Raw genomic sequence first — 26,724 nt, 5'->3', positions numbered from 1 at the left:
CAAATATATAGCACACTTTAAAGAGCAATGCAAGGCTATAGTTATGCATGGGATGACCTCAGTCATATTGTTTTTTCATAGGTCTCAGATCTTTAGTTCAACAAAAAAAGGAAGAAAGTAACAAAAGGAGGAAGGACTGTCTTTCGGTTAAGAACTGGGAGACAGGAAACTTGGGTTCTATTTTTGGCTCTGCTACAGAAGTCCCTTATGGCAAACTTCTCCAGCTTTGGGGTATCAAACCAAGGAAGCGATTTTGAGAGATTAAACGCTACAAAGTACTTAACCACAAGTACCTAGAGATTTGAAAGCCTTGTCTACTTTCTCTGACTCACCTCCTTCGCCTGAAGCAGTGATAAAAATTCTCATCTATATCCCAATGATGATGTAAACTTCCACCAGAAAACAAGATAGTATTAAAACCAGGAAAAAGAAACTAAATATAGGCACCTATCAGGTTTATCTTCCTGGTCCTCATACTCAAAGTATTGATCTTTTATAAACAAACAATGGTTTCTCCTTTAAATAATCAGCATTGCCCTTTGTTTGTATGTGAATTGAAATTATAATCTCCAGAATTATCTTTCATATTTGAAGCTGTAAGGAACTTCAGACAATGTTTATCAGACAGTCCAGCAATATTGCATTTCTGAAGATCAGGAAGACAAATTCTCCCTGCCCCCACCCCCACTTCATTTTCAAGAGTACCTCCAAGCTATATAGCCCAACTTTCAACATCTTTCAGCAAGATGAAGGTTTTTTTTTTTTGGCTTGGGTTTTTGGGGGTTTGTTTGTTTGTTTTTGTTGATTTTGTTTGGGAGTATTTTTGGTGATGGCAATTTCCATACAAGACCTTCCTCTATTCCTTTTTTAAAAATATGGCTAATCATACTGTATTCCTCACAATTGCAACACTGAACATGTAATCCGAGAAGCCAAAATGGTGTTCTATTTCACTTTTTATTATGAGTACTCTTTCTTTAGCTGAATAACTTCAGATTCTGCACTCCAAGTAAGTTTGGTTTACTATCCAGTATGGAAAGTACAAGAAACCATGAGTAAAATGAAAAAAAAAAAAAAAAAAAACAAAACCCAAACCTGTGTAAATTACCATTTTAACTTAAAGAAAACAAAAAGGCCAATGAACTTTCATTACACAGGAGGCAGGGAAGGGGCAGAAGAGAAAGGCAGGTTCGTTTACATTGGCTTTCCCATCTGCAAAAACTCACCAGCAATATATATGGAAAAACAATACCAATAGAAAGATGTGAGGGAAGGATCACAACATTTTTCAAAAGCTATACTAACATAACTCTACAGAAGTATGGGGTTATATGCATCTCTAAGGAATATATACACACTTCACATGCTATAGTGAACTGGCCATCACTGATGGCAAGAGATTTTATAATTTTTTTTTTATGGTCCTGTAAAGTGATTTACGTAGGACTACTGACTGTTTTTGGAGAGTAGCTAGATCAGTTCTTTATAAAAGTGATCTATTTCCAATTGTTTTCTCTCCTAAGAGACAAAGCTATCACTAATTGTAAGTTCCTAAGTCACTGAAACAGCAAATAAAGTTTCTGTAGCAATAACTTGATTTTTTTTCTCAGGACACTGTATAGTTTTAAATACTGTACCCATAGCAGTCTAGATGTCAATTAGAGAAAGTAGGTCTGACGGTATGTTAGAAAACGACTAGCATAGTGACTCAGTACTCTAGAGACTTTTCAATACAAGCTGTGATTTCCCACAAAATCTGAGGAGAGATAAGAGTGTATACAACAATTCACACAACAGAGACTTGGTTTAAAGTCCCAGTTCTAAATTCCTTATACACCCAAGATAACTGTTGACTTTAATGGCTGCTGTGGAAATGCTTAGAATCAGTTTTTATGTGTATGGTACACTTTTCCTGTGGAGACAGATATTATTGCTTCAGCATGTATCTGCTTTTACTTCTGAAAGATTCTGACTTAAACATGAAGCAAGGCATGGTTGTGGTGCTACACAGGACTAACCTCAGTTGGATCTGTGTTATCTTTTCCCTGTGACAGGACAAAACAGTGCAAGCCTTTAAGTTAATTCAAGTCCCTTTCACGAAAGCAGGAGCATGAATTGGAATCCTGAGAGAGGCATACAACTTAGGGTTGGTTACAGGAACAATAAAGAAAATAATAATCCTTGAATCTTGTTAGTTATTTTGAAACTACAACCTTCATATTATTACCATAGCTACAACTGATGAAAGTCAAACAGGTTAAAGAAATTTATATTCATAGTTTTCAGCAGTCTTCAGAGAGTGCAGAGTGTTCCGGTGATTTCCATCATGCCAAAGAACTGGTCCAGTAAATACAGTCACATCTCTACTGCAAACATGTTCATTCATTTAAAATGATGACTGCATATTCACTGTCATGATTTACCAAATTGCAGGTATACAAATTTGCAAATACCTTGAGAAATGCACCCCAGATTTCCACATTAATTCTCAACATTTTGCATGAACATTACCTAAAACTGAGTTTAAAAATGAGTTTTTAAGCATCTTTGGATCCTCAAAGGGAAGTGCAGCTGCAGCCTTAGAGGCATTTAATCACTCAAGCCTGGATGACAAAGTGCACCACTTACCGCTGAACAGGTAATGGAAGGGAATCTAAGTGGTCCTCGCCCTTAAAAGCCATATTTATCCTATTCTTATGTGCACTTCTCCATAGGCTGCAATCTAGAAAGAAAACAAACAGTCGTTTAGTAAGACTAGGGGAACTCGGGCCTCTTCAGTCCAGGGCGGCACGACCTCCTCCTACAGATCTGTGGAGCTAACTCATTAAAAACAATTCAAAAGGCTTCTTTTCCTCAGGCTACTACACAACTCCAGCATTTAGCCAAGGCCATTAAGTATATTTCACAGCATAAGCAACGCAGGGTTTGCATATTCCTGAACTTCCTGGACTACTGCACAGGTAGAGCCATCTGGGTTGAACATATTGAGTTAATATCGAGTTATTATTTAGACTCATTTATTTTGAATTAACTTGAATTTTGGAGGAAATCTGTTTAGTATGGTTATAATTTTTCAGGTTATTGTGAGAAAGACTGCAAGAGAAAGCAAGCGTATGCTTATATGATTTCAGGATCATTTAGTACTACATTTATAGAAAGGCCCTTGATGTTTAAGTTACTGAAGAATAGGATTCTTCTATGTTAAACAATTTCATTTTTCTATCAGTTTGAAATGCTGTACACGTCTTTTTCCTCCATGTTTTTCCTTTATACCTGGTGGCCAAGAGACTCGTTCAAACACTATTGTACTAGAAAGAGGCAAGAGAGAAGGAAAAAGAGAGCCTCCTCATTTTCACAAAAAGGAGGGGTGCTGTATCTCTCCCTCTTCTTTTAATTAGCCCCATCTTACTTTAGGGCGTTACCCACTACAGATCAATGCATATTCTCGACAAAAGCCAGAGTGGATTTATTCTACCAGAAAAGGTGAAGTCCTTCCCACTCACACGTATGGCTAGAGGAAGAACTAATGCAAAATACTTGAAGGAAAAGGTTAATCCATGACTCAAGAACAACATGGAGGAGATGAATGAATTTGGAGGAGGAGACAGGAACAGTGAGGAAATAATGCTTTCTTAAATGTGAAGAAAAACCTGGGATCAATGGATCTCACTCTTGAAGAAAATACTTTACACAGGAAATTAATGCTGCTCGTGTCACCAACTGAGGCAGAATGTTTTTGATGTAGCTGCTTGTGAAATTCTGCCATTTGGTAACTGGCTACATCCTGCAAGCTGAGTCAGCCAGCATTTAAGATATTTGCCACTCCAAATTGCTCTTAATTGACACAGAGTGGTCTTCAGCATCTTTCCTAGCAAACTGATCTCATTGCTAATGCATGTCCTTGTATTTTTCCTAAGATCCCACAAACATTGTCCTGAGTACATCAAAGTATTGCAACCAGAGTAATGCATTCACATGCTCCGTCTACTATTAGTGCCAGATTGCTTTGGTAATGGTGTTGTCCTGTGTTCCTCCCCTCCCCCTGAATTTCCCTGGGAAAAACAAACTTAATCTTCTTAGTCCATGCATCTAATGAAGGAGTATATTGAAATACGGGGAAATAGTCTGTTTAAAAAAATAAAAATAAAAGTAGGCAGTTTAAGTGTTACTGAATCCTTTGATTTAAAAAAATTGCAAGTATCAGATATTTGATAGACTGTGCTTGAAAATTCTTCTGCCCAAGTATGAAAATATCAGTATGCATCCTTCTGCTCCCATGACACACCAAGATTTGTAAAACAAGCTTATTGTTGGTTTTTTAAAGCATTTAGCATATGATGCACAGACTTCACTAGTAACTGGAATAAATACACAATCTTCATTTCTTTTTACTAGTGGATTTTTTTTGTCTTTTTTTCAAAGTAATTTAAGATTACCAAATAAAAATAATCATATAATCAGATTCACTGGAAATAGCTGATTATCACTACCTTCGTTTGAGAAGATACCCTTAATCAAAGATGAACACATCTGCATAAAGTCTTAATATCCAAGATACCCAAGATGAAGTGTCCTCTCCTAAATCCTATCATGTAAAGAACCAAGAAAATAGACTATCAGTCTGCAGAAGTAGAGACCTCTTGGACACAAGCTATCTCCTTCTGCTTAGCATCAGGCACAGGATTTACCTTATGCTACCAACACAAAATCAACAGCTTCCCTCTGGCAAGCTAAAGCTACTTCACCATTAGCTCAGCCCAAAAACAATTTCTGCACATACAAATCAAAGCATCTGCTTGTACTCCATTACTTGTGATTGGTGACATAATGTACACAGACATAAATTAGATTATTGCATGTCACTGTTCCCTATAAATTAGAAACCTGACAAAAAAAGCAGCTTTTTATACGCTGTCTTCCCACAAAACACACATTTATATTATGGCTGAGAGCCTTTAAAAACATGATCAACTCCTACTTAGAGGTCACTTATGCTCCAGGAACCATAACAAAATGCCACACCAGTATCTAAACCAAACAGTCTGTCTCAAGACTATGATTAGATATTAGCTCAAATCTTTCTTTAAGCCCAAGTTAATGTTGACAACATGAGGAAATGCTCTCCTCAGGTACCTGGCAATCTGCCAGAGGACCAACTGTACCCCCAGGACAGCAAAGTACCACATTATCTCACCTAAACCCATGACTACAAGAGAAGTTGGAGATCAAGTGACTTGGTGTGGTACAGGCTTCCAGTCCTGCTCAGAGTGGCTCCTCCACGTGCTGGGCAGTTACAATGCTCAATGGCAGACATTCGGTTTTTGGTGTTCTCATTCACCTTCTGTGTAAGACCAAGACAACTGTACATCCTCGTAAAGACCACGACAGGAGTGATGAATCCTTCTCTTTGGTTGATGCTGCTTTTTATTAAAGGCCACAACACAATGTTGATTGCTAATCAGCATTCCTAAAAGGAAGGTTTCCTACTACAGCTGACCATGTAGATGGCTCACTAAGCATCACCTCAAGTCAAAGCAAGAAGTTTTCAGAGTATCAAATGTTTCGTCTTCTGCAAAAACATCCTACTCAGGGTCAAAGGCTTCTTTCCTCTGGCAAATAAAGGAAAACAGACATGGAAGAACAGAGACATGCTGCACACTATTACTAGCAGAAACACATATGCTAGCAACCTGTCATGAAAACCTCTCCAAGGCTTTATCTTTGAGGAACCTAAATACGCATAGGGCAACGTGCACTACCTCTGGTGCAACTGCTGTCTAAGCCTCTGTGCAGGGGCACCAAGAAGTTCAATAGCTCTCACACAATGCCTATACGCAACTAAAACAGATGGCATGCACATGAGCATACACACTCAAGGATACACAAACTGTAAGCATATGCCCACATGCCTCTTAATCCCTCCCCCAGCTGCTTCCTCACAGATGGTAGACGGTAAGGCAGCAAGCAGAGCTACAGATCTGAAACAGTACCTGGAGTCAGAGACCTTTCTCCTAATGACCATTTAAAAGACAACCCTCTGACTTAATTTCATAAAATCATGTAAATATATATATTTTTTTTTCATATATATGTCATGCATGTATATATACTTACACACACATTCACATTTCTCAAGTATATACATACTGATAGGCAACATTAATTAGCAGAGCTGTGCAGGACGGGCTAATGGTTTTTTCCACTGGCTTCAGTGGCCACTGATCAGGCCCACAGGTGACCGGAGATGCTGGCTAGGTAAACTTGTACTGAAAAATAACTCCACTTGTAGTTTGCAATACTGGTCATTTTGGTACATGCCTGAGTGATATTTATGCTGAAATAACAAAATTGTCATTCTTGGACTATTATAATGCAAATTTTTTAATATTTTACATCGGATTTCACATAAATAAATGACTGCACATAGACCTGTCTCGCAATTGTAAATAATAACTTCTAATCAGTTTAATTCTTTGGGCAGACACAGTGTGTGCATGTGGAATTAGATGTATTCAAGGCGGCAGACTCCTTGTGTCCTTCATCTTTCTCTTTGTCATGTCAACACTGAATTAGATGTTAAGATGTTATTTCTTCTTGTTTGGTAGATAGATGTAGATAAGCAAACCACAAACCACATTACATTTCCATTGAAGATAGTCAGCCAAAAGCTTCTTTCAGAGAGCTGCTACACAAGAAGAAAACAAAGTATCACACCTGAAACAGCAGGTAAGGATTGCTCACAGAAAAAGCAGTTCCAGCAGAGGATGTGACCTTCATAGCCAAAAACAAAAAACCCAAAAAACACACCACGAGGAAGAGGTAACTTACTTATATACAGGCACCAGGCCCTGATGCTGACAACTGACAGAGAGAACTAAAAACAGCTTAAAAAAAACCTGTCCAACTAGCCCACCCATAAGTTAAAGAAGCAGGAGTCTCATCCTAACTGACACCAGGCTTGGCAGCACCTGCAAAACCTGTGCAATGCCTCGCTAGCACAGCAGTGCAGCTGGGACCTGTCAAACAACTGGTTCAACCGCAGCAGACTCCTCCTGCCTTACAGGAACCCCCCTGCTCGGAGCCTTCTCTTGCTGAAGTGTGTTTAGCATTCGAGTGCAGCTTCTACACTGCAACATAACTTTTTAGCATCCAACAAAAGATGTTATTTCTGATAGGAAAACAAGTTGCATCTTACAAAATCTCCTAATTTATTCTCCATCGTTCAACATGTTAGCTTATATTTAACAAGCTAGAAATTAGGAGGATTTTAGCAGTCAAGTATTCTGTTAGAAACACATCCATGTCCAAAAGTATCACGGTAACAGCACGCATTCAAGGTGAAATAAGTGTGACCTCATTTAGTCCTACTACTGACGGCCTTAAGGAAGTTCTCCACCACAAAATGATGTCCTGAATAATTAAGCCTGAAACTCACACAATTAAATTCACATTTTTAAGCTCATTCGCTGCACACACATCCACCCTTGTAAAGTCTTAAATCAAAAGGAAAATCCATGAACTTTCCCCACCCCATCTCTAACCCCTAACATCATAATTTCAACACTAAGAACATCTTAAAATAAGGTCAATCAAGAGCATCATTTCTTTTTCTGAAAGACAGAAATCCACACATCTTGCCTTTGATTATTAGCAATCACCAAAATTAGAAAAGCATGTTGCCTATAATATGGTTAACATTAGAATACGAAGTCATTATCTAAAAGTCATTTCAGACTAGATATTTGATTAATACGAGCAGTTCCTGTCTGTAGTAAAGTACAATCTCTGTTCTGCCAAACAGTGCCTGTCCTTATTTTACAATTCTGCGAGTCTGGGAATCGTTAGTTATTATTCTCCTGGTACACAGAATAACTGTTAATGGAATGCCATAAATCAAATTAAGAGCAAAATTCTGACAGCATTTATGTGATAGGTCAGAAAGTAAATACATACACTCTGTCCTTCAGCAACACGTCCGGTCCATCAGAAGTTTTTCAGACTAACCATTTGAGGACTCGGTATCCTGTTGTCATTTTGCATTATAACAGGCTTATATAGACGTGAATTAATTACAATAGTAAAAGCCAACCCAGAATTAAGCTGGGTGTCAGAAATTTAAGAAGCCATAAAGCCAGGAGAAATAATGAAGAGTCCTCCAAATGATGCATTAAAATGGCTTGTGTTAGCATGGGATCATATAAACAGATGTATGTACCGCACCCCTAGAATGCAAAATTAAAACTAGAAGAGGGAGAGGTGGGAATAGGCTCTGCCGGCGGCACTCTTTCATGGTAGCTGCTCCTGCAGAGCCAATAATCAAAGAGAAAGCACTGCTGAGTAGTTTATGCCTTACACTTCAAGTACAATCTGAAGCATAAATCCATTTTCACTCACACAGGGTTTTATTTTTAATGCATATGTCTTCCCATCTTTTCTCGCTATTTTCTCCAGAGAGAGGATCTCATTTTAAACAAGTCTCTGTCTTCGACAATATCCCTCTTTTTATATATCATATAATCATAGGATGGTTTGGGTTGGAAGGGACCTTAAAGATCATCGAGTTACAACCCCCCTGCCAGGGGGCTGGATACCTTCCACTAGATCAGGTTGCTCAATGCCTCATCCAACCTGACCATTATATATATATATAAAAAAATATATATATTTTGGATAATATAATATATATTTATATAACAAGATTATTTAAATATATGATTACACTCTATTATATCATTTATTATTTTCCTAAAATATTCTCTATTTTACTATTTTATTTCATATTAATATATAACAATATATATTATTAAATATATAATATATTTATATATTTATATTAATATATTAATTATATTTATATTTATAATAATATATTATTTTATATATTTATATTTTTATATATAAATATATATTTATAATTTTATGTTAATTATATTATGTATTATAATATAAAAAGGGGTATGGTGTGCGTATATCTATCTATATCTAATGTAGCTATTCATGCAAACTGAAGTCTGTGCTACTTCTGTTCTGGATTTTTCTCACCTTAGCCTTATGCAGATATACCTTAGAAAAATAGAAAAGAAAAAAAAAAAAGAGGAGAGGTAGATAAATGTCTATCTCAGTTCAAATAGATTATCCTGAAAATTACACACAAGGAACATTATTTTGGAGATCTTAAGATACCACAAGCAGTGTGACATTGCCAACTGCAAATATCAAGGTGAGGTGGGTGTGTGTAGAAATCTGAAGCCAGTCCCTTAAGACACGGCCTCATTCATCTGCATAGAGTTTGATTCCTTCATTCAACTTTCTGGTTTTAAAGACTTCAGGGTGTCTTCCTTGAACGTATACATTTTTTTCGTTTTGATCACCACAATGCAAAAGTCTACTTTTAAAGCAAGAGATGCTGGCTTATTCATTCCATTTATTTATTTTAGCAAGTGGATCATATGGCACCACACCAAGTAGAATATCTGCAATACAACCAATACAATCAGATCTTCATCTGATTACATTGTGAGGGGAAACCCATGCTACCCAGGCAATCCAGCTTTCTCCATGACAAAGCATACATATAGCCACAGATACTAGGAATGAAAGATATCTGTCATCACATGCACCACAGTCAGTCCTTTTGCCAGGGCATGAGTTTTCTTACAATGTATCTATAGCAATTTTTTCCATTTAAATGTAAAATCTCTAGAAAGATGGAGTTTACATCATCACAGACTACATTATAAAAATATTTTAAATAAGGAGATAGAGAAGGGAAAACAGATTTTAAGATTTCCTTCCTCCTCACCCTCCCCTCCCTCTTAAAATTATTTTGGGCAAAAAGCCACTGGGCTAATCACTTAGTTGGCATCTTTTTTTAATATTATCAGTGAAAGTCTTTAAAATCTCCCCTTCTTGAAGGGGCACACCGATTTATATAGATGGCGGTATTATGGGAGCAAACTGATTAGTGGTCACATTTCTAGCAATTAGCGTTTTAGAGGCAGTTTCACTGGAAAAGAATTTGCTTTTGAGGTTCAGAAACTGAATAATAGGTGGCAAGTTGGTGCACTCCAAAGCTATATTTTATCTTTTATAGGATGCAGAATAATCACCATATAAAAACGTTTATTGGTTCTCAGAGCAGTATTAATGCAACTTGCTACCATAAAACGCTGAGACGTACAATTCCTCTGTATTTACGCTTCCCTTGCTTTCTGACAGGCTGCGTAGTGCTTTCCCCTTCCCTCCTTAAAACAAACCAAACAGCCAATTTGACATCATCTGCACCAACACAAGCCTCAGTTCAAACACTCACAATAGGGCCATCCCTGTTCCTGGCCACGGTGTCTTGTTTTCAGAGGTATTTCTGAAGAGAAACAGACAAACACGCTTTAGCCATACGGTTTGCAGACCACCTCTCTTCACTGCGGATCCCCCTTGGCCATGGCAGTGCCAGCATCAGTGGCCCTTATGTGGTGTGAAGGCTTTTTCTTTGGAGATGCCCAGGTGCCATCAGATCGAAGAACAACTCCCCCTCTCTGTTTTGGTTTGGTTGTTTGTGCGGTTTTGGTTTTTTGGTTTTTTTTTTTTTGTTTTGTTTTTTTGTTTTTTTTTTTTTTATTCTTTCCCCCACCCTAAGCCTAGATATAAAGCAGCAATCGGGGACACACCGGCTGTGAATTCCGCCCCTCACAGGCATGGCTCTGAGGGTCCACGCACAGCTGTGAGGGGAGCCCCCAGCTGCCGCCCGCCGGCTGGAACTGGTTCCAGCTGGCCCTGAGGTAAGCAAAAGCCCAGGGGCAGAACCCACCGCCAGCCCAAACCACACCGCCAGGGCAGAGGCCTCAGGGCTGAGCTGAGGAGGGGTCTGGAGCCACCTGGGGAGGAATAACCCCATGCACCAGTACAGGTTGGGGGCTGACCTGCTGGAGAGCAGCTCAGTGGAAAGAGACCTGGGAGTCCTGGTGGACAACAGGATGACCATGAGCCAGCAATGTGCCCTTGTGGCCAAGGGCATCCTGGGGTGCATCAAGAAGAGTGTGGCCAGCAGGGCAAGGGAGGTCATCCTCCCCCTCTACTCTGCCTTGGTGAGGCCACACCTGGAGTACTGTGTCCAGTTCTGGGCTCCCCGGTTCAAGAGGGACAGGGAACTGCTGGAGAGGGTGCAGCAAAGGGCTGCAAAGATGATTAGGGGACTCGAACACCTCTCTTATGAAGAAAGGCTGAGGGATTTGGGTCTCTTCAGTCTGGAAAAAAAGACAGCTGAGAGGGTCCTTACCAACACTTATAAATACTTAAAGGGTGGGTGTCAGGAGGATGGGGCCAGGCTCTTTTCAGTAGTGCCCAGGGACAGGTCAAGAGGTAATGGGCACAAACTTGAGCATAGGAAGTTCCACCTAAACATGAGGAGGAAATTCTTTACTTTGAGGGTGGCAGAGCACTGGAACAGGCTGCCCAGAGAGGTGGTGGAGTCTCCAACTCTGGAGACATTCAAAACCCGCCTGGATGCGTTCCTGTGTAACCTGCTCTAGGTGACCCTGCTCTGGCAGGGGGGTTGGACTCGGTGATCTCCAGAGGTCTCTTCCAACCCCTACCATTCTGTGATTCTGTGACTGCAAGGTGCCTGTAGCTGCCATGAGGGGAACCATAAGGAAACCGCTGCCAGCACCACCTTAGTCTCTCCCTGAAAATAACGGCAGTTGAGGCCAGGCTAGGGGCTCCCCTACACTTTCCCCAACATCTATATTCGAGGTCAGAGTTTTGCATTGGTTTGCAATAAATTAATTCAAAGTGAAATTTCCCTGCTTTGGTCTGATTTACACTGATTTACCATAGCCACAAGCAAACAACATCTAGTCTAAAGGATTTCATCTTGTCGCCTCAACAGGAGGTGGGACCTTGTGTCTTCCCAGTCTCCTTGTGAAGAAATAAGAAATAAAAGGGCTGTTATTTCAACTAGCCATTCTGTAGGGCACAAAAAAAATAGAAGGAGGAGATTTTTGCGCCTTACCTTGTACAAGCCTGTACAAACATAGACTATGCTGTGGAGAACATATGGCTTCTAGGTGTAATGAAATTAGAGCTAAGATTCATTATTCCCCCTAAAAACATCAAAAAATCCAAAAGGAACTTGAAATGAAAAGAGATAAAAGAAAATCGTCTCTCTATCCAGGCAAGAAATAGAGAAACAGAGATTAAGTGATTTACCCAAAGTTAAACATGAGAAAAATACAAATTGAAACCAAATATTCCAATGTTTAATACTGTAAATAAGTACACGGAGAAGATGATAACCTCGTATTGTAGAACTAAAATGAAAGGAAAATAATAAGGATCTGCACAAGTTACTTGCTACAAGGAAAGGTGACAATAGTATCTTTGCACATCTACCTATACAACCCATTTTCTGTAATGAAAGGATTTCATCTTACTTAATATCCACTCCAGTTAGTCAGACAGGCAGTCTGAAAGACATCTTTACTTATATTGATATTCCCCTAAAGAACAAAAAAAAATAAATCTGACATTTTAACAGAGATGAGCAAAACAGTATTATTAATTCAGGTTACATCCCACGCTAGCCAAGTCTTTATTGAAAGTATCACAAGGCATTACATGGTAAACAGTGGTGGTATTTTCACAATATTTGCCATCAGCCATGAAGTTTTTCATTTTACAGAGATAATATCCAGTTGCTCTTCTTTGTCATAACTCTGAAAACCTTAAAACCAGCGTTAGACCAATACAGAGAAACACACATTTACCTAAAAGTTCATACAAACACAAAAGATCAAGAATAACTCCCTCTAGTCATTAAGCAACTTCTCTATTTGAATTACCAATCAACTTGTTACTTCTATCACTAAATTTTATCATGATTTTTCCCCTTTCCTCTACAGATTGCAGAAAAGAAAGAAAAGGACATCAAAGAGCTATAGAAAAGTTAAAATGGAAGAAGATAAATAAGAGATGCCAAAGTTATGGCCTGCTAACAAGGTATCTCAACAGAATACAAGAACAGGAGATTCAATTTAGCGACAAACACATGAGATGAGCCAACACACACCAAGAAACATGTAAAGCAAATGCGGCTGGGCTATGTACTTTCAAGGATCACGGCTCTCGGAACAATGATTCTCCTCCACTAGGCTATCCTCATGGTGATTGCAGTCCCTACCTTTAAGCATGTCTTTTCCAGATTAAGACGCCAAATCCAGTAGGCGAACACAAACTCCTTCCTACAAGCTGAAAAAAAAACCAAACCCAACAGAGTACGTTTGTGAAATTACCTATACGCAAAAAATATGAACTTTTGAGCAACATTTGAGTGTTGTTTCTATTTCTTGCTTTCTTCCTTTAATAACTCCAATTAACACCTCCAGACAGCCTGCCAGCAGAACTGTGTTGCCTAGTCATTATAATTCTTCATAAATGTCAAGTAATAAAGCAGCAGTGGGCTTTTACTCTTTTTAAGGAGAAAATACTGCATTTATATTTTTGAACCACTGCCAAAGAGTATCCACTCATCAAACATTTTCTTCTCCCACTGTCCTTTGCACAAAACAATGTGAAACAGCCAAAAAGCTGTAATAACGACGCAGACAGGGAATCCCCAGCAGGACTAGAGGCAAAACTGCTCTGTAGGATCATTCCCGTATTTGGTGTCTCAGGGGCAGGTGTAAGGTGACCAGAGCACATCCGGAAATCCCTAGCAAATCTAAAGACTCTGGGGACTTTGCGGCCTGTACACATTAGATTAGATTTACACCAGAGATCACGTTGTGTCTTGGGAACAGCTTGGAGCAGGAAGTGCAGAGCCTGCTTCAAGTCACCGTGCTGCACACCAAGAGCACTCCGGAGCCTCTGGCTGCAGAGTTCCAGAAGGTCAAGTGAAAAAATTTCAAGTGGTACAACCTGATGTAAAGGCACAGTTTTCATGGAGTTTTGTGGAATTGTTTCTTTTGGGGGGTTGGAGGGTTTTTTATTGTTTTCTTAGGGGTTGTGGGTTTTTTGTTGGGTTTGTGGTGTTTTTTTTAATGTTCCCCCCATCCTACCCAATTCATAGGCTGAAGTTTTGGTATGGAATGGCTAAGTAGGAAAGCACAGGCAACAAAACAATAGAAAGAGACGCAAGGAGAGGAGCATTGTTTGTGAGCAAGAGAAGTTTGGATGTTGATGGATGTACACATGAAGAACTATGCCACACCTGAGAGCTTATAACATTATTGATTCTGACAGAACAAAACTGGATGCCCCTTTCCAGAAATATGTTCATCAGTGAAAAGTTTGCATCACCAAGGATTCAGTGAAAATGGGAAAAAGTGAGCTTCAGGGTTTGCCGCTGGCACTCAGTTCAAGGACAAAAACATTAGTGTAGAGCAAAGAGAACTTCGTGCTAGGCTTTCTGGGTTTTTTTTTAAAATCCAGCTGTGCTGTAGAGTCAACAAAACATCCTCTGCCAGCTTATAGCAATATTGAGTAATTCACATCATAACTCTGGTTTACCCATTGCCACTCCTGTAAACACTGTAGCTCAGTAGGGGCCTGTGTAGTTTGAATTTAAAAGTGACTATCTACGTGTTACAGTACTTCTACTTAGTAAAGCCCCAAATTTGGAAGGTATACAAGTTATGGCCTATATTTTCATTCTCGTTGGTAACTCCCAGACACATAGCAAGTTACTGGAGTCCAGCAACTTCCCATCTATCAGCTGAACTACAGTAACTGATGGATTCCTCAGCTGATGTTCAGTAACCTATTACGCAAAGGAACTGGCACACAAGTTTTGAGTACACGATGAACTACTTCACAGTCTGTTCCAGGACGGATGTGTTATTTGTTCTCATGATTTTCTAAAAAGTTATATTGAAAGAAAAGAAAAATTATCTTTTAAATAGTACGAGTCTCATTACAGAAGACAGCTAATGTTTTGATAAATATTTCTCATTATTATCATAATTTGTGATGGCACAAGTAGAGATACATACACCAGAATTATTTGGAAGTAAAGGTCCCAGAGCCAAGCTCTTGCTACTATTAGCAGCCAAATTCAATGAATTCCTAATCATGAGGCTTAGGAGCGCTCAGGTTACAGACTTTATTTTTCTCCCCATAGAAAAACATAACTGTGACCTTGGGTTTTTATCCACAATTTTGGCTTAAGCCTTGCAGTTATTTATGACTATGCCACAGAACTTGCTCATTAATACTTCACTGAAAATCAAACAGACAGATACACATTAGACTCACATTTGGAAAGCAGTCTGCTTGCTCCCTTCCAATGCAAGATTGTGCACTACTAACCCTCCAGGCACATGAGACTGCTAAGACCAAGGAAATCTTTAAGTGTGAAAGTTCTCCGTGAACTTCCATTCCCAGAAATCTGGTGTTGACCATTTCAGGTGCAAATACACCAAAACTTAGCAGAGGTCAGAGAGCTGATCCATTGCCCCCAAAACTTCAGTCTTCAGGCTTGTTTCTATTGTTACCTGTGATATGGGGCTGTGGAGCAGACCATCTCCCATTTGCAAGAAGAGAATAAGAGTGGTCAAGTAAGTTCCAAATCTCTCCAGGGAGACCATTTCACTAGTAAAACACCATCATTTTTCCATCTACCACCTCTACAAGAGAGCATTTTATGTTTAAGAGTTTCTTGCATCTCCATTTTTCATGATCAGCCTCAGAAAACTGTTTATCTCCAAATACCCATTATATCTCAATATTGCCAATGCAACGAAAGCCAATAATTGGCCCCAGCAAGAAAACAGACATGTCCCTAACCCTTCATGGGGGCAGAGTGTATACTCCAGCTGCAAATACAGCTTTCACATTATTCTCAGGGTGCCTGAGCTTAGAGATACTATCAAGAATCCAACGCTTACATCAGCTGGATCCAAATAACTGCCTATGCCAATTACACTTACGTTATACCAGTAAATACTCGAGGGCCAGGCATTTCAAATAACTTGTTAGGTATTGCCAATGCCCATCTACTGATGTGCCAATGCCTTGGCAGCCAAGAGGAGGAAGTATCTGCCATCTGAGCCATCAGGGAGACAGCCTGCCCCACCAGCAGTAGAGACTGCACATATAAGTTTTTCTTTAGATACACATTATCTGCACAAGACGTGGCACAGAGGTTTCAGGGGAACAGCCCATGACCTCTCTTAATCGGTGCTCAAGTAGGTGAAAGAACAGGATTCCTGAAGTTGCATAACTTCTACATGGAAATAGCCACAAGTTGTGCCAGGGGAAGTTTAGATTGGATAGTAGGAAAAATTTAGTCAGCGAAAGGGTTGTCAAGCATTGGAACAGGCTGCCCAGGGAAGTGGTTGAGTCACCATCCCTGGAGGTATCTAAAAGACATGTAGATGTCGCACTTGGGGACATGGTTTGGTGGTGGACTTGGCAGTGTTAGGTTTACAGTTGGACCTAAACAATTCTACGATTCTACGTTCATTACCACAACTTTAATGTCACATAGGTAACTTGAAGCTTGTGTACAGGGGCCATCTTTGTCAACACAGACCTCAATGAAAAACTGTCCCCAAAAGCAGAATCAATACTTATTCAGCAGTCCCAAGCACTGACACATTTTTATTTATTTAAAGATGGAGAGCTATGACTAGCAACATGTACATGCAAGGAAAAGAGTGACATCCTTAAATTGGAGGAAAAAATTTAAATTACTGCAGTGGTAAATGTAAATCAGTTCTGAGACCCAGCCACCTAATTGTCCATTAAGATATCAAAAACCAGATTCTTCTTTTAATTTAATAGTCTTCTAAAAGAGAACCCAAGAAAATGCTAAGCATTACTCATGGTGGAACTACAGGACAGAGCTTTCGCCTCATGACTCATCCAATAAAAGTGAAAGCAGTTCATAAGCAGTTTCTGAAAAGTTTCAAAGCATAAGATGAATTTACCTTTAAAAAAAACATTTCAGTAAAAGGGGAAAAAAAAAAAATCACTTACAGGAAACATAGGGCAGTGGTTACAGTTAGGGAATGAAAATAAGGAAATTGTCCTGCTTTCCACAGCAAGGCTTGTCACCAACTTCCTCCCAGCAAGTTATTTAACCTCTCCATGTTCTGAATTAACAGCGTATCAAATTCTCCTCCTCTCTTCAGTGCAGTGACAGATGTTTGCAATAATTTTGGGGGAGGGGCTTTTCTGTTTATTTACAGCCCTTGAACCTCAAGTTGATTTTAAAGTATCCCCACAAATCTAGTTCCAAGAATTGAAGAGTTCGTATGTGTGTGAGTGGAATGCCTAGTGCAAAAAAAAAAAAAAGTTTTTTTAAAAAAAGTGAAATGGTTGATCACCGGCAGGAGATGACTAAACAGGGAATTCAGTAGGGAATAAACATGGAAAAATAGGTCAGGAAACTTAACATCCTAGAACCCTAAAAGATTAGAAGAATAAAACAGAGCACAGTCCAAACTCAAAAGGGAAATGCTTTTTTGTAAAACATGTGCCACTTGTTCCCACAAAGTCACTGTGACTCAGAAGCTGGTATCACAGAGTCACAGAATGGTTGAGGTTGAAGGGACCTCATTAAACTTCAAAAAGGAACATACTTACAGATAATACAAACTACCAAAGTTATAATTAATTGAATAATTTTAAATTCAAGCCTCGCACCTCAAGAGAGTTGCTGCTTGTATTGCATCCTCCTCTCAGGAAGTCATTGAAAGTTTGGTTTCTGATTTTAACTGAAGACCAACCTTTTTCAGGATAAGAGGGAGCTGAATGGAAGAACTAGATGGGGCCGGGAGGAGTCAATGACAAGGACAGACACATTAAAGCGTCCAACAGCCCAGCCACTGACTTCAGTGGTGAAATAAGCCAAAAACATATTGTGCATTTAGGAGTTAAGATTGAATGGGACCTTTCTAAAATTACACATACAAAATACCAACTTCTGCAAATAATTATCAGGTCATATACTCATAAAAGTCAAGAAAAGATATTTTATTACCTGCTTATCTTACTTATTTACAGAATAGAGCCAATATTAGTCAGCATAAGCAGCTGCTTGCAAGCAAGAAGGCTTCAGTCGGTAAGGAAGGGAGGTAATTAAAATGAGGGAAATCCAAAACACAGTTATACCTACCAATCATGTCATCTAAATTGTACTATTTTATTCATTAAAAATAAAGCTTTGAAACAAAGATGCCATATTTTATGCAAGTTCTTGATTACCTTTCTGCCGAGGGAGCATGTAATTTACAAGAAAGAGGACTTAAAGCTTTAAGTGCCTCTGACTTAATTCAGCATGCTGTATTGATGGTCCCATTTAGATGATTCCATTTTAGGCCCCTCTAACGCATTAAAGGCATGACTTACTCACATCCATTTGGCTAATGATCCCCTACTGCTCTAAAGTAAATGACAGCTATTTACAGTAAATTATTCAATTAGATAGAGGGAAGTGCAGTATTCATTTTATATTGTTTGACACGGCAAAACAGAAGTGTGCAAGAAGGCAGGTGGGGCATTTTAATCTTTCAGAATCAATTGTTTAATCTACAGCAAGAGAATAAATATACTCCACAATACTTGTCAGCATCAGATTTTTATTGTAAACATTCTAAGAGAGACTGAAGTGTTACAACTCCAGATAACATAGTTCTGCCTACTTCAGAAGTAAGTCGTCATAAAATGCAAGGAATGCTAGCAACCAGCATTTTATAGAACTGCTTTATTTTAAGCAACACATAAAGTTATTTTTTTTTTTTATAAAAGAAAACACACATTAGCAGGAGACCAAATTTCCATTTAAAAAAAAAATAAAATAGGCATGAGCAATTCTGAATCCCATTTATTTGTGATGGGATTTATACTACTAAGTGCCTCCCTCACTTTCAGAAACAGGACTGAATCTCCCCAGACATTTGGATAGTGAGGTATTTTTAATTCATGAAATCCCAGGAAAGGATAGCTCAGCTGCTCTCACAAATTAGGAGGGGAATTCAGAATATATAATCAAATAAAGCACAAGCTAGAGAAGTGCAGGTTAGGGCTAAAACACAGCCTAGAAGAGGGGAGAATGATCACAGTGCAATAACTCAAAAACAGTCTTAGATTTGAAGACCTTTTCACACATTCTTCTATTCTTTTCCAGGTGCTGAAGGGTGCGCTTTCATGCATGAGCACACGCACATGTTACAATCCCCACTGTATGCATGCTACTGTGGCCACCACGCCTGGAAAAGGCTAAAACCATGACTTTGATGTCCCCTGTCAAACCCCTGCCTCATAGAAGAGAAAATACAGGCGAAGTTCTCCTTATTATGAGTACAAACGCAAAGTCCAAGGTGCAGGTAAGGCTACTATGCATCCTGAACCTGCCAGTGACCATGCTTTGCACAGTCCTCAGGCCTCCCAGCACTTAATACAGAGGGAAAGAAGGAAGAGGCAATTTGCCTGACCCCTTCTGGCTAGCCCTGATTTGGGAGTATTTCTCTCTTTCGCAAGCCCAGAGTGCCTCAGACCAAGTGCCGAGCACCCGGAACAGAAGTACACTTTCCTCTGGCTAACCTGCCAATGCATTTAATTTTCTGCAGGCAGGGGGCCAAGATCAGCAAGCACAGCTCCTGCTAAGTTTAACGGGAGTTGCACTTGCCTATGCCAGCAAGTGAAATTTGCAGGGGAACTGCAAGGAACACACTAAAGAAAATACAACTGTAGCCTCCGTCTGTATTCAAAGGATACATTTGAAAGGCTACAGAATGGACTATTTTTTTTTTTTTCTTTTCTTACTGTTTCAGTTCTTCTAAAGCTGCTGGCACAATGAAACTCTTCCTACTCTTCATGTGTATTCACTCACTTCCATGAGCAAAGATTCCAGACTGGCTGTCTGGCATGATGAATTTACTCAGAAGATCAGCTAACTGCAACTAGGCTATTATGAATTTAACTGTCATTCGGTGCCTATACACCCCAAAATGCTGTTGTTCAGAAGACCTCCTACACACATGGCTCCTGAATTCTTAAGGTCGGTCTACATTTCAATGGCTCCAGAGCCTATTTTCTGCAATTTGATACTTGTTGCTTATTTTGCTAGCTACCTTCCCCATCCTGTGAAGAATTTATCTTATTTTAATTTCTAGCTCTACCAGAACCAAATACATTAAGCAAATTTTAGCCCAGATTCTCAGTGGCTCTAAAATATAGATGCTTTGCCATTTTTTACCAGGCAAAGATTACTCCATTATTATTTGCAGAAACTCAAAAATCCCCTCCCTTTGAAATACCTTTTAGAGTCTATAATAATACATGTAATAGCAATAACAATTCTAGACCCTCACAAGCAATACTTTGGTCTTTCAGTCTCTAGTGGCCATCTCCACTTGACCTACACCTCTTCATACAACGTCTTCCTTGTTCACCCTCCTGCTCTCAAACTAAGCATACTTACATCTGCTCACATTCTCTGTGGTGCACAAGGAAGTGTCTCGGACTTACATTCTTTAAAAATGCGATGATCTTCTGAAATGTTCCCCAGTTATTTTCTGCTGAAAAATTACCTGCCTGAAAGGCACTGAGTTAAACCAGATTGCGAGCCAATTCTTCATCTAGTAAGTTAAGAGCAGTTGAAAATGCTTAGCGTGGGACTTGAAATCACCCAGAAAGCCCAAGCTATTAAAAAATGATGAAAAAATATGGGGATAATGTGGATTTGGATCCACATTTTTTAATAACTTAATTCACTAAGATAGACTTCTCTACACCAAAAAATTAACATTTATATTTCTCCAGTTCTGAAATCCCCCACGCAGACAGCTAAACAGGAAAGTTCAGAGCAACTGAGACATTCAAGGTACGTTGCCAATAAAGCTGCTACATATCATATCTACGCTGCACAGTATTAGAAATGAAATATTGAGTGCACAAAATAGTATACATATTTCTGAACAGTTGTTCAGAATAGGCTGCTTGGAGTGGGAAAAGTTAGAAGACACTGAAGTGGATGAGGCAGGAGGAGTCAGTGTTGCACTTCGGTTTTTTGCTAAGCTCTTCCTAGAGAAGTCCTTCGTCCCTAGGCTCAGGTGATGTTGGGTGCATTAGCTGCCCGTGTAGCCGGTGGGAGCGCAGCTCAGCGGGCCACTCACACCAGCAGTGACAGCATGGCCAAGCTGGCCTGAGAATGCGGCTAATACTGTTGCCAAGAAAATACAAGAGCAACTATTGGAAGGAATGCCTGGGCCTAGGATGAGTCACTTGACATCATCTCCTTTCACATGGTACAGACGGGAATGCTGAGGCCCAGGGACTCCCAGGTCCCATGTCCTCTCATCACCATTACTGCCAACATCCACTGTCCTGAGCAAAAGCCCTGTCACTATCGTGCACAAGTTTCTCCAAAACAAGGACATTAACTGCTCCAAATGGACTTGATTTACAAGTAGTATTTACAAAGCACCCGAAGATGCCTCACTGAGGGGCAGACCACAGTAAAATGGTACCAAAACGCAGTACAATTTCCTTCCACCTTATGCAGGTGCACTGCATTGTCTTTCATATTACAATTAGCAGACATTACGGGTCAGGCACACACATCAGCTAGAAAATGGCATGATGATTAGTTAGCCCAACCCTGCTCCCATAACATCAAGCTTTGCTAGGTTTTGTTTTGAGGCTTCCCCCCCCACCCCGAAAAAAAACCTTTGACATTGTTTTCTAGCTATAGTAATACTCAGATAAATAACAGAACAGGCAACATTTCCATATAAGACATTAAGCATGCCACCCTATAATGGCCCCTCTCCTACTTTCATAATTCACACGTGTATAGATTAAAAAAAAGTATACACAGAGCATTTTTAATAGAACCAAGCACAAGATAGAATGATTCCCTGAGGTTTTCCAGGTCCCCCACAATGTCAGCAGCTGGTTTATACAACCCTGTAGAAGTGGAAGTCCAGCAATTTTTTTTTTTTTTTTTAACATTTTCTTTCTCAGCAGCCAGAGGTCACCTTCTTCTCACAAGTCCTATGAATGCTCTAAGTCATGTGCTTAGGAGCTAGAAATGGGAGGGGAGAAGCAAAAGCATTCAAACAAATGAAGGATATAAGAAAATAGATGCAAAAGAAAAATCTGCTGTAGGGAGTCACTTGCACTGAAAAGGACTATGACCTGAGTCTGGAAAATAAGCAAAGAAGATGCTCCACGAAAAAGTCTTGTTGCATCCTATGCTTCTAGCTTAGCGCATCAGTCTGTGTGGAGACAGTAAGTCCCTGGCATGGGGCAATGCTTCAGCAATGATGAGAGCACATTTCAGGCACAGTACTGCGTTATATTTTACTCATGCATCCTTCAACCAGACAATCCATGTTGGCTACATTTTTCTTTTGTAAATCAGAATAATTTGGCTCTTAAAATTCCTCTTACTTTTCCTTCATTTAATGATTTCTCCAGAAGTGCTTAAAAATCAAGAACAGTTAGAGAACTAAATTAGAAAACTTGGCATATGAAGACTCAAATTCCTATAAATAGATGAATATCCCATTTTCTGGAATTCTAACCAGCTTCTGCTTTTTATTTCATCCCTATTAGATGGCAATCTCCAGAGCATTTTTATGACTGCTGAATATCCATTCCTGCTTTTTCCTTTAAAGGGAACCTATCAATTGACTGATTTTGTAATTCACGTCAAAGTGCAGGTCCCAGGAAAAAAAGACAATGAAGTGGACATAAAAGTACCAAAGCCTATACTTTATAAGGTAGAAGGGTAATGGAATTTCAACAGCAAATCTCTTTCTACTTAAGAAACAAGTGTAAAGCTCAGCACCTCACTGACTATACACTGGTGTCTAACGGTGCTGCGCAACATAGCCGTATTCTAACAATTCTAGAGAAATCCAGCTCCAACTTTTTCTCTACCTCATGTACACAGATGATGAGGATAAGAACCAACGCCAAGTTTATATTAAATTGCTACTGTAACGCATGGCTAGCAGGAAAGTCTCTTTGCTAGTTAGCATGGGCACTTTGGGAAAGAAGGGAGGCTCGAGCCCTGTGTGTAACAACACTCCTCGGTCTCTTGGTTTCTGTCTCCCACTCTGCTGCCAGCAATTGCTCCTCTGACCTCTTCCAGCTGTCAGACGCCCTCACCAGCACTGCAACGGGACCAGCAAGAGCAGCATCCGGCTTGTGTTTGCCCAGACACCACAGCAGCTGTGTCAGGGAGCTGAGCAATGCCCAGTCACAGCTGAAGGCAGCACTGGGAGTCCCGTCCCACCCATGGGGGACAACAATTGTCAAAGCATACACCCACCTTTTCAGTTACGAGTCCACAAGAATATGAAATCAAACCAGATTTTCTTTTGTTCATAGCCACGTTCCTAGGAGCACCTTATGTAAAAAGCAAGAGGGGAAAAAGCTGCCACACACCTAAAGTAATCTTACTTCAGCTGCGTTTTGGCAAAAAGCCTAGGCAACAACAAGATTTTTCCCTTTAGCTAGCAAACCGATCCCATTTCCCTTTTTCCAGGGCCCACATCCGTATATTCAACTATAGTTTTGGTATCAGCATTTATAGCTTTCATATGGTTACCATTTCTAAGGAAACCACTTCCTCAGTATAGAGACAGTTAGTATATTTTCTTATTTTCTTGTTATTCTGGATTTGGCAGAATACTTGTAGAGTACAGGAGAGGGGGAAGGAGAGACTGCAAGGGAGAGAAATCAGACCTAGAAAAATCAAAGGTAAGTGCGTTTCTTAAGACACAAATATGCAAAAATCACTATGAAATTATGTTGCGAGCTCACTTTGTGCCTTTCTTTTCTCAGTTCAGCTGTTGAAACAGTTCCGATCTTTTCTGGTAGGATTTCGTGTAAGTGTGAAAACATTTTCTGTAGAGGGACTAAAGCAGCCAGATCACCATCTTCACTGCTAATATTTGCCTATGTGCATCTAGCTCTGCTTCCCTGGAGACAACAGCGACTTTGCTCACCTGCCCTGTCTCGGATCCAACACAACCATCACAGTGTCAGTAGAAAACTCCAAGCATTTATAAAAGTGCAATCTCTAGCACATCTGCACCTTGATGTAGTACCTCACGTTGCCTAGCTAACAGAAGCAGCAAAGGCAACCAAAGTCTCCAGCACAGGTTGGGTATTCTTGTATTGTCATTTTCTTTCTGTTCTAAACTGCTTAGAAAAAAGCAAAACTAGAGATAGTACTGAAATGACAAATTTACTCCTTGCCTCTTGGAACTAACTTTTGAAAAAGCAGTTGCAGAACCCAATATAAGTAAACTCTTCAGGCTCCAAGAAAAAGACTGGCATTAAATACCATGGTTTTTAAAGAAAACATAACAGCAGTCCTCAGCTCGCTCTGGTATTAGTGGCCACAGTCTCCCGGGAAGAGGCTTTTGCCTACCCTAATAGTTTACACGTCAATGCATTAAACTGATACTGATAAAAACACAAGTCTAAGAAACTCAAGAGCACATGTTTCAGTCCGCCACTGCTGTGGCAGGGATTGACGTCAACCATTGCAGCTGCTTGCTCCATCACACGATGTAAGAACAATTTTTTTGACACATAATAAATACTGCCATCAAAAGACAACCAGCCACCCATCCTGAAACATCTCACCTGGCCTGTAACGAACAAGAGGTGGAAAAAATGAAATACCCAAAGGTCAGTCCACTATTGGTACAATCAATGCCTTCAGCCTTCCTTGCATTTAGGATTTAAACATGTCTTTTCAGCCCATGTGCAGTGTATGCTTGTCAGTATAGTTCCTTTATATGAAGAAAGTTGACATTTGCAAATTACTCAGATCCTGATCTTTGAGAACAAGTTGACCTAGTTTTAATTCTTCCCCTGCTTGCCTTTTTGAATACATTTGCTTTCCCACCTGCAACACCTGGGCAAGTATATAGCCCAGACAGCCCTCAAAGATCGCTCCCTACAATACTTCTAATGATTTCTTTCTGATAACAGCAAAGCTCTTGCATATATATATTTTTTTTTTTTCTACCTGTTTAATTTGTCATTGGGACTCCAGCTGTCTTCTGAAGACAGCTAATGATCAGCAGGCTATTTGATTCCAGTGAACAAGTTTTCAAATATTTTTCTTCTCGCCAAATGAAAGTAGATCTCATGAAGCAGACCTTGAAGAACACCACCTTCTCAGGGAATCAGATCAGATTCAAGGCATATGATTTTCAAATAGACAAAACATAGCAAAAAATCAGAAATCTTTTCTAAATTTGATTAACACTCATTTTCTGGGTCAAATATATGGCTTCCAGGATAAGACAAAGCACATATCTGACGTATGAATTGGAAAATTACTTTTCTGAAGCAAAATATAATGTTGTAATATAGATTCATTGGGAACATAACCTGTGGTGAATCAACAGCTTCTCTTTTACTGGAGGACAGCTGGTGCCAACAAGAGATGGCAATCATGGAGTAGTGCCAGGTTACACCAGCTAAAAGTACGGCTCACTCCCCTTGCCATAGAGAGCTAGAATCTAAGAATACTATGCCATGGCCCAGGTTTATTAATGTGCATTTCCAGCTATTTTACTTTCTCTGAAATTTTTATACCCTGCCCTGAAATAGGCAGTACGCTAGAATTAAGCACATGCGATGCAACGAACCATCCCTGGGGAAACTCAGCATCTCTGCATACCACTTCCCCACACAGAAAACTCAGTTGTGAATGCTACGCTTCCTTTTCCCCATACACTGGTCTTGACTTCAGCACAGGGCCAGTAAGTGTAAGTTAAAAGTTGCTTTTCTGTAGGATCAGAGCACAGACTGAAACTGTATAATTTAGAAAGCCCTCTTCAGGATATACAATATAAATTTTGTAAATATTAAGAATTTGTCGTCATCATCAAGCCAGTTAAAAAGTCATTTGTGTTGTCACTATTAACTAAGGTATATGAAGAATAATTTTTAAGTCAAAATTATTTGAAGACATGTCACATAAAGCAGAAAAATATTTAGCTGCTCTTCTGAAAGTTTTTCAACTTTATCTACAATTTTTAGGAACTTTTACTGTGAGCTGTGTGCTACGAAGAGCTTTGATCACACGAAGCATCCAACTAATAATCAATTAACATTTCATTATTAGTAAAACACCATATGAATTACTACCATAATTAATACTTAATTAATAATACTTATAGTACTTAATAATTACTACAATAGTCTGACTTAAAGAAAACAAAAAATAGATATTCTTGCCACTATGAAAGAAAGCAATGTTCATTTCCACTGAAAGACTGAGATTTTGATTCTAAAGTTCACCTCATCCTGTAACCGTTACAAGCATGTTTAAGTCCATGAAATTTAAGAGCAACCAGATGACCCAAAAAGTTAGTAAGAAAAAAATCCTTCCCTTTAAAAGCATAAACTTTTCCTTCAGATTATGTGACACAAAAATGCTCACATTAAGGCTTAAAAGTAGCTTTCAAAACTACGAATCAAGAACAACAAAGAAGCCAGCAGACTAATATAACATAGGTGTAAAGTTCAGTTTGTTTTTCACAGCACAGTAGCACAGCTTAGTACTTAGACATGACATTTACTTTTCTGCCTTTTAATCCATCTTAATAAATGAGCAGACATTTATCCTACAAGCCACTTTTTCAAGCTATCTATAGGACTGTTAAGTGTATTTCTGCCTGCTGTAGGCTTGTGGTGGAAAACAGGGGAGCAGTAAATGCTTTAGCTTTGCATGGGCACATTGCACCTCCA

At 39.4% G+C, this 26,724-nt stretch overlaps 1 protein-coding gene across 3 annotated transcripts in view; it reads right to left on the bottom strand.

Moving 5' to 3' along the window:
- INSC (INSC spindle orientation adaptor protein) overlaps positions 1–26,724 on the bottom strand; it is a 142,996-nt gene that overhangs the window by 97,249 nt on the left and 19,023 nt on the right. For 2 of the 3 annotated variants that reach the window (XM_054201254.1, XM_054201255.1), the window contains exon 2: positions 2,629–2,722. The exons of the other annotated variant lie outside the window; for it this stretch is intronic. In XM_054201254.1, the coding sequence (XP_054057229.1) occupies positions 2,629–2,681 (53 nt within the window). In that variant the 5' untranslated portion in view covers positions 2,682–2,722. The remainder of the gene's footprint in view (positions 1–2,628; positions 2,723–26,724) is intronic. 3 annotated transcript variants of the gene reach the window in all.

Source organism: Rissa tridactyla, chromosome 4, assembly GCF_028500815.1.
Source record: "Rissa tridactyla isolate bRisTri1 chromosome 4, bRisTri1.patW.cur.20221130, whole genome shotgun sequence".
Taxonomy (NCBI): Eukaryota; Metazoa; Chordata; class Aves; order Charadriiformes; family Laridae; genus Rissa; species Rissa tridactyla.
This window is presented reverse-complemented; position numbering and strand designations above follow the sequence as displayed.